This window comes from Cavia porcellus, unplaced genomic scaffold, assembly GCF_034190915.1.
Source record: "Cavia porcellus strain 051 isolate PalLab524CR breed Dunkin Hartley unplaced genomic scaffold, mCavPor4.1 scaffold_4, whole genome shotgun sequence".
NCBI classification, from domain to species: domain Eukaryota; kingdom Metazoa; phylum Chordata; class Mammalia; order Rodentia; family Caviidae; genus Cavia; species Cavia porcellus.
The window spans coordinates 101,619,597-101,632,583 of NW_026947487.1; the positions used below are offsets into that span (position 1 = coordinate 101,619,597).

At 39.8% G+C, this 12,987-nt stretch overlaps 1 protein-coding gene across 1 annotated transcript in view; it reads left to right on the plus strand.

Moving 5' to 3' along the window:
- Sntb2 (syntrophin beta 2) overlaps positions 1–12,987 on the plus strand; it is a 111,708-nt gene that overhangs the window by 89,016 nt on the left and 9,705 nt on the right. Inside the window, exon 5 of the mRNA XM_003471989.4 lies at positions 5,375–5,571. Coding sequence (XP_003472037.1) covers positions 5,375–5,571 — 197 coding nt within the window. The remainder of the gene's footprint in view (positions 1–5,374; positions 5,572–12,987) is intronic.

The following is a 12,987-nucleotide window of genomic DNA, read 5'->3' on the forward strand; positions in this document are numbered from 1 at the left end:
GGAGTCCCTACTATGTGACAGACACTGGCATAAATATTCCTATAGTGTTTTATTCAAACTTAAATTATGATAGTTATCATCCTGTATTAAAAACATGTATAACAGGGGCTGGGGATTTAGTTCAGCGGCATAAGCACCTGCCTTGCAAGGTCATGAGTTTGATCCCTGCTACCGATTAAAAAAAAAAAAAAAAAAAAACTACAACTAAAAACATGTATAACTGTAAAAAAATTTTTAAAATAAACATTCACTGTATTTATATCACTCTTCCAAAAAAAAAAAAAAAGCCCAGGATTTTTAAATAAATAAATAATGCGCATAGTTTGGCAAGGTGGTGTATAGGTATAGTCCCAACCACTGGAAGCAGGAGGATCACCTGAGCTGAATTCAAGACCAGGCTAAGCAACATAACAAGACACATCACCACCAAAAAAAAGTGTGTCTGGAGCCAGGGGTTTAGCTCAGCGGCGTAAGTGCCTGTCTGGCAAATGTGAGGTTGTGAGTTCAGTCACCAATACCAAAAAAAAGTGTGTTTGTGAGGGAATAGACTGTTGTTCAAAAAAGATATACAAATCATCAAAAAGCATATTAAAAGATGCTCGACATCATTAGCCATCAAGGAAATACAAATCAAAACCATAATGAGTTACTACTTCTGCCGGCCAGGTCCACTATAACCAAAAAGACATCATAAGCTGGACATGGTGGCACATACCTGTAACTCCAGCACTTTGAAGGCTGAGACAGGAACAACCCCAGAGGCTGAGTGTGAGACCCTGTTTCCAAATGAGAGCTGGGAATATGGCTCAGTGAGAAAGCCCTTGGTTCAGTCTCCAACAAACGATAGTAAGTATAGGCAAACATGTGGACAAAATAGAACCTTCATATACTGATGACGAGAATGCAAAATGGTACAGTTGCTGTGGAGAACAATCTGGCTGTTCCTCCAAAGGCTAAATAGACTATACACCCAGAGACTTAGGTCCATACAGGAACTTTTTTTTTTTTTTTTTGAGACAGGGTCTCACTATATAACTCACAGCAGTTCTCCTGCCTCAGCTTCCCAAGTGCTAGAATCACGAGTGTGCCACCATGTCTGGGCTCCACACAGAAATTTATATGAGTGTTCATAACACTATTATTCACAATATCCCCAAACTGGATATTAGCTGATGAATGAATAAAATGTGATATAACCAATGGAATAGTATTTAACAACTAAAAGGAATAAAGTCTTGACACATTGTTACCTCATGAATGGACCTTGAAACATGCTAGGTGAAAGAGCCCAAACACCAAAGACCATAAATATGATTCCATTTATATGAAATGTCCATAATATGCAAATCTGTAGAGACAGACTGTGCGGTAGTGGTAATGAGTTTTAGGGGAACAGGGAATGTCCACTAATGGGGACAAGATTGCTGTTAGAGGTGATGAAAATCTCCTAAAATGGAATATGGCGATGACTACCCACCTCTGAATACATGAATATGAAAGACCATTGAACTTAAACAGATAAATTTTATGTTGTGAGAATTTTTTTCAATAAAGCTACTAGAATTAAACTAAACAAACAAACAAAAAAAACCCAAAGGTTTAATAGAAGGGACTGGTACCAATCCACAAGAAATTGAATTTTAATCTCTATTCCACTAATTCCACTACTTCTAGTAATTGGGAGCACATTACTAAACCTTTCTATGCTGTAGTGTTTTAGTTTTTGTTTGAGATAAGGTCTAGCCATGTGGCTTGGGCTGGCCTTCAACTAACTCTGTGGTCCAGGCTGGCTACAACTCAGGGTGATCCTGCCTCAGCCTCCTAGAGGGCTTGGGTCATGGATGTGCGTCATCACAGTCGCTCATGTTGGTTCTTAATAAGTTTAATTAATGTCACATAGGGATTCTCAGGGCTGGGGATTTAGCACAGCAGCATAAGCACCTGCCTTGCAAGCAGGTGGTCGTGAGTTCGATCCCCGTTACCGGTAAAAAAAAAAATCCAAATCACATAGGGATTCTTTATTCCTTGTTCACAAAGCATTGGATTAGAGTCAAAGATGACAGGTTTAAGATTTTCCATGTGGCCTTGCAGTCCAGGGGGAATTTATTGAAGTGACTGCATGTGAGAATTAAGTGGAGCTTAATAATTCTCCATTAAGCAGAAGGGTAAAAAGTAGCCACTTAGACCTGAAAATGAAACCAAGCCAAAAGGTACCCTGCAGTGGGAGGCAGTATCAGAAGTGGAATGCAGTATAGGACAGAGGTGTTCGATTTTATATGAGTAAAGAGAAAGGGCTGACTTTTCAATTTCTCCATTTCCACTTTTTTTTTTTTTTTTTTGGTACCAGGGATCAAACGGCCAACCTCACACTTGGCAGGCAGGCACTTATGCCACTGAGCTAAGTCCCCAGCCCCTCTATTTCTACTTAAAATACTCTGGAATGTATTCTGACAAGTGAATAGACAGGAAAAAAAATAGCATAAACACAAAAAGAAGGAAAATAATTAAGGATCTTGACTGCCTTTAACGAGTTAAGAATTAACTGCAGTTCAGAATCAGATAACATTGTTAGTGAATTAATGAGTTACAGTTTATACTGGGTCGCACATTTATACTAGTGGAAATCAAAGCTCTGTGTGTGTACGTGCGTGTGCGTGTGTTCTTAATAACTGACTTTCAGGCCAGTGAGGACTTAAGTAAAACATGAAAGTGGTAGTTCTTATTTTACACATTTCCTGAGATTAAAGCCAGACACACAATGCAGGAAAAAGTTGTATTAGATTTGTAGGTGCTGTGGATTTTGTAGTCTTTTCCTATAAGCTTTGTTTGACTAGAAGAAAAAAACTTACAAAGTAAGCCTACTCTCCAGTGTGGAGAATTGAATGGTGCTGTGCTTATGGGGCTTACAGGGCAAAAGCTGCTACAACGCCTTTGCATGAGCTCATCAGGCCTCCTACAAAAGGGCCTTTTGGCAGTGTGTGCTGACCAACTGCTGCACAGTGAGGGTCCCGCAGCTGGTTCAAATTAGATTCCCTCTGCCAAATCGTTCATAGTCAAATCTGTAGGGAAAACTTCCACCAGACTTTATATTTTGCAACATCTGATTTGGGATTAACAGTCAAACAATATGGTGGCATACCCCGGTCACTTTGCCCCTCAGTCTTGGGCCATTTGTGGAGTAATTTTGAAACTTCTTTAACTCTTTTGGAAATAACTGCTTAATTGTCATGTTCTAAGCAGTCAGCTCAGTAAAGCAATTCTCATAACTGTTTTGTAGACTTCTGGGGATTCCCTTTTCAACCGAGTCTGTAAATTCAAAGCTATTTTCATGGAAATCTTCAAGACTTTGGCTTTTTCACCTAGTTGACATTTACCTTGAAGGTCACTAAAACTACTGGTGCCTTTGTATAAATCATTCAAGCTAGCACCAACCTGATTTAGTAATCCTTTATGTTCTTCCCTGGGCTGACTTCCGGGGTGCAGAGGGGACAGTGACAGTTTAATTTTTTTAATCTTTATTTTTTATTGGTAGATATTTATCTATACTGATACATATTCATATTCATACGTAGTATATATTTATACATATTAATCACATTCATCATAGGGAATTTTACCTTGTATAATATATCTTAAATTCTTTTTTTTTCCATGACAGTTTAAAATGTCTTTATTGAGCTGGGCGTGTTGCGCATGCCTATTAATCCCAGCACTCTGGAAGCTGAGATAGGAAGATCCTGCAAATTCACCAGCCTGGGCTACAAAGTGAGCTCAAACCTGAACTGCCTAGAGAGGCCCTGTCTCAAAAAAAGAGTAAATAAAATATCTTTATCGAAATACTAAAACTTAATGGTTTTAATTCATCTTGACCTCTGAGTATTTATCTTAATATTCTGTGTGATGAGATGAGAGGTTCATTACTCTGAGAGCACTTTTGCCTCATACTGAAGTATGCTACAGCAGCTGTCTTAAGGAAAAGCATGGGTGTGATTGATTGTGAGCTGAACTGCGTATGAGACATCCCTTTGTGTATGTGACTAGAGGTCAAACATAGGGGCATTTCGCTACATCGTTGGCACACACACCCCCCCTTTTTTTTTTATTGGTGCCAGGGATTAAAATCACGATCATGTTCTTGTAAGGTAGGCACTTATGCTGCTGACCTAAATCCCCAGTCCCTTTGACCCCCTTTTTATTTTTTATTTTGGAGACAGAGTCTTACTAACTTTCCCAGGCAGGACCTGAACTTATAAGAGAGCCTCCGGAAGCGTTGGGATTATAGGATTACACTGCTGTGCCTGGCTAGAACACCACTTCTTACGTGGAAGAACAACGACTAACAAGCTGGTTACTTAGGCTTAGGTTAAATCTTTTCTACAGTAACAGAAATGAGTCTGTCACTTAATGAAAACACTGATAGTATTTGTTGCCAATGATAAAATCGTAACTTCCAAGAAAAAATTAGAATTCTGGAACTACTTTGGATACTCAAATACGTAGAATCATGCAGTATTTGTCTTTTTTGATTTGCTTATGCAATGTAATGTCCTCAAGATTCATCTCTATGGTAAATTACAGCAGGATTTTCTTTTTAGATTGAATATTTCATTATATGAAATATACCATGGCAATTTTTTTTTTTTTTTTTTTTTGAGACAAAGTCTCACTGTGTAGTCCAGGCTGGCCTTGAACTCACTATGTAGATTAGGCTGACCAACTCAAGTTGATCCTCCTGCCTTAGCCTCTCCAGTTCTGGGATTTCATGCATGTGTCACCACAACTGACACTTTTTTTAAAACTGAGAAACTCAGGGCCACCCTTCCACTGAACTATGTCCTTATATCTTTTTTTTTGTTTGTTTTTTGAGATAAGATCTAAATTGCCTAGGCTGACGTCAAACTTAAAATTCTCCTGCCTCAGCCATCCAAGTAGCTGGGATTACAGACATGAGAAGCATGTGCCACTGCACCCAACTCTTCAGTTTTTCTTGCTTGTTTGTTTGTTTGTTTGAGACAGTCTTACCATGTAGTCCAGGCTGGCTTTGAACTCAACTGTGTTGCCCAGGCTGGCCTCAAATTCACAGCAAACATCCTGCCTCAACCTCCTATATGCTGGAATTACAGGCATGCACTACAACACCTAGCTAGATAATCCATGAAGACTTTATCCTTTCAGGCTGTGACACCAGGAGTCATTATATAGGAAAACAAAATAGTATCTACTTGAAAATAGTATACAGTAATATTGTTTTGAAATATTCTTATCCAAAACTCCTTGTGGCATTTGTAAATTTCTGTTTCTCAAGGAACAAAAATTCCTGACATTTCCCTCTGATAATGTAGTAAATACTTTCGATCTCTGCTCTTTGCCCTAGGTTGGTTCATTCTGGCTCTGGATGTCGCTCGCCCTCCCTTGGATCTGACCTCACATTTGCTACACGGACAGGCTCTCGGCAGGGCATTGAGATGCATCTTTTCCGGGTGGAGACGCATCGGGACCTGTCAACCTGGACCAGGATACTAGTGCAGGGTTGCCATGCTGCTGCTGAGCTGATCAAGGAAGTCTCTCTAGGTAGAGATGCTGGCATTTTATTTCTAGGCATAATTTTGTATTTTTAGTTTTGGGGTTTTGTTGTTACTTGTTTGTCCATTTGTTGAGCCAAGGTGTTGACATGTAGTCCAAGCCAACGTTGAACACATTATAGAGCCCAAGTTGGTCTCAAACTCACAGCCTTCCAAGAGCTGGGATTATAGGCATTTGTCACCATGCCTGGCTCCTAACAGTAATTAAACGGAATTTTAGGCTTTCTTTTAAAGTAAAACCATTATGTGTGCCAGACCATGAGATGTACTAAAATAATGGCAATTTCAAGTGGCAGTGATAGAAGAAAGCTTTGTGTCTCTGTTTCACAAGGAAAATTCCTGTAATCCTGGAATATGGCTCTGAGCACATTAATAACACCCTGTGTTTTTACTGTCTGTCATTTAAATCAGCATTTAATAGTGAAGGACTCATCTGTTAAGTACTAGATACACTGACTGTAGTTAGGAAGATTTGGGATCTAAGTTATGGACAGGCATTCTTAAATATGAGCATCTGGCAAGCTTGTGGCTATAGAAAAATGAAGAGTTTGGAATAGGAGTTTTTCTTCAAAAAGTTTGAAAATGCCCAGCACTTACCCTAGGTTCTGAAGAAATAAATGTTGGTGTCCTGTTCCATTGTGGACGCGCCCTCTTGTGGCTATTAAGTGCTTCTGAACTGCGTACTGTAAATCTATGTATGTATAAAGATTCCACACTGCTTTTCATTTTAATATGGTCAGCATGGCTGGGCCTTGAATTGGGGCCTTTTAGGAATTTGAGAGTACTGGCTCCAAAACCAGTACTTTAAGCCCCTGCATTTCTCTCAAGAGGTCTGTCTGTCTCTTTCTTTCTTTCTCTCTCTTTTTTCTTTGTTGTGTTGTGTTGCTTGTTTTGGGGTTTTTTTTTTTTTGGTTTTTTTTTTTTTTTTTTTTTTTTTTTGAGACAGGGTCTTGTTATACCGTTCAAGCTGGCCTTGAACTAGTGATCTTTCTGCCTTAGCCTCCTAAGTGCTGGGATTATAGGCATAGATTATCATACCTGACTCAAGACAACTCATTCTTGTGACTAGGTTAAAGGCCTGAAGGATATACACTATCAGTCTGGCTTAATTCATTAAATCAATGTTTACTGAAAATTTTAATAATGATCAAGTGCTGTGCTTTATAATGACAGCAGTAAAAATAAATAAGACCTTCTTTATGCCCCATACTAAAGAGTAAACACAGTGTCATCCGGTGTGGTGTTTATGGCTATAACTCCAGCACTCTGGCTGAAGCAGGAGGATCCAAATTTCTAGCCAGCCCTCAGCAGTTTGGGTACTTAGCAAGACCTTGTCTCAAGGCGGGGCAGAGAGGGGACTGGAGATGAGGCTCAGTGCAAAGGCCCTGGCTTCAATCTCTAGTACCACAGCAAACCTTCAAAAACAAACCTACAGCGTCATTTCTTCTTTACTCCGGGGGTGATTAGCTCGTTGATTATACCTGATGGAGTGATTTTTTCTTAGATGTAGTCGCCAGAAATGCTGCCCAGCCTTTCCCTGACATAGCCTGAGCAGACCACTCCCCTCCACCTTGCTCTGCAAGGCCCACACAGCTCTGTGGCACACAAATACACGTCACTGGCCTCTGCTCCATCCCTAACTCCAAAGACAGTTATAGACTACTTCTATGTTTTTGTTTTGTTTTGTTTTGTTTTGTTTGTCTCTTGCTGTACTTGAGACTGAACCTAGAGCCTCATGAATGCCAGGCAAATGTGGTACCACTGAGCCACAGCCCGTTGAGACAGGGTTTTGTTAAATGCTCAAGTAAGCCTCAAAACTTAGAATCTTCTTGGGACTGGGGATTTAGCTCAGTGGCATAAGTGCCTGCCTTCCAAGCAGGCAGTCGTGAGTTCGATCCCTGATACCGATAAAAATGAAAAAGACAAAAAAAAAAAAAACAAAGAATCTTCTTTCCTCAGCCTCCTGAAGAACTGGATTATAGGCATGTGCCATTATATACTTATTCTTTATTTTTTGGTGAGACAGGGTCTTGCTATGTACTTACATACTTATACAATCAAGAAAAATAATAATTTTTACTAACTTGAAGATTAACATAATCATCACTAATTGTACTTATAACCAAGTATTAATACTCTGTATTACCAACCTCCACCCCCAGTTACACAGTAGAAATACCTAAGGAGTATGTGTGTGAGAGAGATGCTGGGGATATAAGTCATACCTTCAGCGTGCTAAGCACTGTACCACTGAACTATAGCCTCAGCTTCCAGAAAGCTTTTTAATAGTATAATGACCAGCCAGGCTTTGTAGAGCATACCTATAATCCCAGCATTCTGGGAGCCTGAGTCAGGAGGATTGGAAGGAAGTTCAAACCCAGCTGGGCTACACAGCCAGACCCCATCTCAAACAAACATTACAAAAAATAGCTGGAGAAGTAGCTCAGGGCAAAGACTGTGTGTTCAAGTCTCAGTAATGTGAATTGAATTAACTAGGATACTGGAAATCTCACAGAATATTTTAACAGCCTACTAGGGTTGAGTACCAATGCTCTTGATTTTTAGACAAAAAAAAATGTGATAAACAGTCATAACTACTGATTAAAATTAATATGTATAACTCTGAACATACTAAAACCATTGAGTTGTGCACTACCTGAGCTGTATCTCAGTAAAGCCATTATTTTAACCACTGTAATAACTGAAACTTTAAAGGTGAACTTTAAAAGCTGTATATTGAGTTTAAGGCCAAACTGAACTAGATAGTAAGATCCTATCTCAAAAAAACAAAAATAAATTTTAAAAAATAAAATGCATATTATTCATGATTTAGGGAGCTGTTCATTGAAAAACTTTACTTAAAATCATTGTTTTAGCTAGGCATAGTAGCATACACCTGTAATTCCAGCACTTGGGAGGCTGAGGCGGGCGGATCTTTGGGTGTTTGAGACCAGCCTGGGCTAGAAAGTGAGCTCAAGCTTAGCCTGAACCACATACCAAGACCCTGTCTCAAAAAGACAAAAATAAATAAATAAATAAAATTAATTATAGTTAATTAACATTAATAAATTAGATTAAAAATTAATTAAATATTTTATATTTATAAATAAAATAAAATCACTGGTCTTGGGGGACTGGAGATGTAGTTCAGTGGTAGAGCATGTGCCTTAGCCTGGGTGAGGCCCTGGAGTCAACCCCCAGTACCTCCACGAATGATTGGCCTGAGGTGAGTGATTCCTGGCTTTATGTGGTTTGTCCACACATAGGCCTGGCCCTCTACCATCTCCCACTGCATTCCCACCACCATGTCCAGCATTGCCGGTGTTTGATGGCATAAGTTTTAACAAAGAGATGATTCTCAGAGACAAGACGAAGATGTCAGTTATGAAACCCTGAAAGTTTACTTTAAACTAATTCTGGCACTCAGTGCTCATTTAACAAAGTGGCCTTTATAATTTTCATTGTTATTTAAAAATCAAGCTGAGTGGCAGGGGGTTTAGCTCAAAGGCATAAGCGTGCCTGCCTGGCTAAGCGCTAGGTCATCCTGAGTTCCATCCCCAGTACCAAAATAAATAAATAAAATAAATAAAGCTCACGTGGTAGTATTTTAAAAAATAAAATAAAATACAAATAATAAAATAAAATCAAGCTGAGGGGCCAGAATATAGCTCAGTGGCACAGCACCTGCCTGGCAAGCAAGATGCTGTCATGAGTTCAATTCCTGGTATCAAAAATTCCTGGTAAATTAAAATCAAGCTGAATAACACCTCTCCTAAGCCTTTTTCTGTTGCCTGTCCTCTGTCCTGTGGCTTTTCCCACATGTCTCATCCTTCCCCTCTGCCCATATTTCCCGCCTTCTTCTCTGGCATGTCTGAACAGTCAGTTTTTTATTCTGCTATGTCTCCCAGGACCTAACACAGTATCTGGCACATAACAAGGGCCCAAAGCAATTCCTTTTTTCCTCAAGTATACATTGGTTGCAATTATAGGTCGGTCTGTCCTCGCGGTTGACCTATGAGAGCAGAGAGCTGAAGAAATATAAATGAATAAATTAAATATACAAATAATGAACTAAGACATAATTCATGATTCCACTGGGTAGTTTGTTTTGCGGTATATTTTCTGTTATTCTGAGACCAGGCTAATGAAGTTGCTTCCTGTGTATTCAGCTCTTCCTCTGATATCATTCTTGTTGTTTTGTTTTGTTTTGTTTTGTTTTGTTTTGTTTTGTTTTGTTGTACGGGGGATCGAACAACCTTGTGCTTGCCAGGCAGGTTCTTATGCTGCTGAGCTAACCCCAAGCCAATACCATTCTTCTTTGTATTCAACAAAAGGAGCTGAAGCACTGACTACTGGACAGTTTGTTCTATTTATCTCTTTCGCTTGGGTATCTCAAAAACAGTCGGTGTTTTCCCCTTCCAAACCACAATATCTAACGTCCTGTCATTGTCCTTGAATGCTGCTGTTATTGTCTTTTATATTTTGGTAATCTTATTAATAAAATAAATGTATTAAATTTTTTACTGAATTACCTATATATTAAGGTAGATGGTGGATTTATGACCATCCAAAACAGTTTTGAGTGAATCAACACATGACGATAGCTATAATAAGCCACTTGTAACAACAAAGAAAGACCTGAAACCTTCAGCGAGTGAGAGAGGGAGGCGTCAGGCTCTGAATCACTATAGTTTAAAATGCTTCAAGCACAATTTAGGAATAAACTATTTAATATTATTTGGCATGATTTTTTTCCCTTTGGTACTGGGGATTGAACCCAGGACTTTGCACTGACTTCCACCCATACCCCTTTTATTTTGAGGCAGGGTCTCACTAGGTTGCTAAGTTGCCCAGGCTAGGCCTAAACTTGAGATCCTTCTGCCTCAGCCTCTCAAAGTGCTGGGGTGACAGACATGTGCCTCCATGCCTGGGTTATGCATAAAATTTATAAATTTAAATTACAGTGGTGTGTCTGTATGCCTTGTTAATTGCTTCTGGGAGGCATGATGAGTACTACATTGTTTTGGCTGGAAACTTTAGCTTGTCAAGAGGCAATCAACACGGACAGTCTCTAGCTTGCACACCAAATACCAAACAAATGCCTGGGATAAAACTTTCATGATAAAATTCCTAAAGTACCAAAGTCTACCAGTGTCAAAGTAGCCAAGTACAAGATATGACTGTATAACCCAAATTCTAGACTGAAACATATTTAATGTGATCTTTATTTTTCTTTTTCAAGCTTGAGATAATCATAAACAAGAGTCTGTTTTTTTTAACAAAACACATGTTTCTTCTCCTTTCGTCCTGAGGGGAAACAATTCAAAACAGAATACACAAGAAGTTCCTTACACAGCAAGCTTGCTGTACTGTTGCTGGCTCACCTTGCACAGCTTTGATTGCCTGTCTCGTCCCACTGTGACACACCTGCCAGCTCACTAACTCACCACCTGCTCTGTACCTTCTCCCTGTACCTTCTGCTGCCCTGCCTTGGGTAATCCTTGCTTTGGAGCTTTCTGTCCTACAGCTGATCCTCTGCTCTCTGTGGACCTCAATACCTTGACTGTGCTGTAGCTTTAGGGATGTCAGTGGAACCATAGCTTGGTTGCCTGATTGGGGTCTGGCTGTTCCTCCAAACCCCTGCTAGTGATGGTGAACTTTTTAGAGCTTTCAGTGATACAGACAGTCTGCTGCAGCCCTCCTGCCTTAGGTTCGCCCGAGGCCATTCATTTAGAGATCAGTGCATTGGATTACTTCTACATACAGGGGAATAATCTTATCCATCTTTAGCTCCTTTCACCTGTGGTCAGGTTTCTTTCCTGAGGGTAACCACTATTCAAAGTCTGTTGCCCCTGACTCTTCTTTGAGTAAGACCGAAAGGAATGTCACCAATATTTATCTCTATTGTTTTTGTGGTATTAGGGATTGATCCCAGGCCTATTACAGGAAGCTGCATACTTAGCCCTTTTTAAAATTTTTTATTTGGAGGTAAAGTCTGTATTGCTAAATTGCCCAGGCTGGGCTCAAATTTATAATCCTCCCATCTCAGTCTCCAGAATACTGGGATTACAGGTGTGCACCACCACACCTGGCTTTATCTGTTCTTTTTCCTTACTTCCTAAACATACCAGCTGCCTTCACTTACGGTGTGTTTTTGTATATCTAGTGAAAGAATACATTGCCCTCATAGGACTTCCTGCTTAAGGAGCTATTCTTTCTGGTTAAATCAGATCTAACCGAGCATAACCTAATTTGGATCCTTGGATAATTTTAAATTCAGCTCTTTGAAAAGTATGCTAATTCCCAAATCCCAGAGAGTCTCTCACTGGTAGACCCTGGATTAACAACAAATCTGTTTTCAAATGTTAATGAAACAAATTTCAAGAGCTTTGGTAGAAGGTGTTTGCCATTTTGATCACCAAGGCTGTTTGTATCCTGTCAACTCAGATGTATGCTTTGACTTGCATCTTTGAAAGGACTGACTGTATAACTTTTGTGGAGCACCGGCTTTTCCTTTGCAAAACTTGTTTCCCAAATACCAGCTGAGCAGTGTTCAGCCCTCATAGCATCTCTGGCTTTGCTCCTTTATTTCTTTCTTCTTCTTGCTTACTCCTTCTTCTTGCCCACTCCTCCTTCTATCCCTGCCTTTTGAGTTTCGTCCTTTCCTTGTGGCCTACCTAAATGCAGTGTCTTCCAGGAAACCTTTCCTTGACTTTGACCTTACTCAGTTTGGTGTTTAATCATTTTCTATACGTTATACTTTTATACAGTTGAGGTCACTTGCAATCCCCAAAGTTCAGGAGGCTGAGGCAGGAGCACTGCAAGTTTAAGACCAGCCTGGGTAACACGTTGACTTGATAAGACCTTGCTTAAAAAGAATATAAAGGAAAAAAAAAAAATTTAAAAAAAAAAAAAAAAGAATATAAAGGGGCTGGGGATTTAGCTCAGCGGCATAAGCGCCTGCCTTGCAAGCGTGTGGTCATGAGTTCAATCCCTGGTACTGGTAAAAATACAAAATATATATATATATGAGCAGGTCTTGGGGGCGCTCAATGCAGAGGCCCTGGGTTGAGTCCCCAGTCACGCAGGGAGGAGGAGCGTTGGGGATTGATAACGATGCCTATGTCTTCATGAATTCCCCTACAGCAATGACCGTGCCCCCTCCTCCTCTGTTACCACCATGTGTACATGGCCCCACACACTTGCCTGCATAACTGTCCAGTTGATGCTCACATGACCTCAGTCTCGGTCAAGTCAAGTTTTTGGCTCCAGTGAGCAAAACAATCCACTTGAGAAGGTTCTGAGTACATTCTCAAAAAGATTTTTTCTTTTTTTGAAGCCAGAAAAAAATCCTTTTTCACTTGATAACAGAGAAGGAACTTTATTAATAATTTTTTCCATTTGT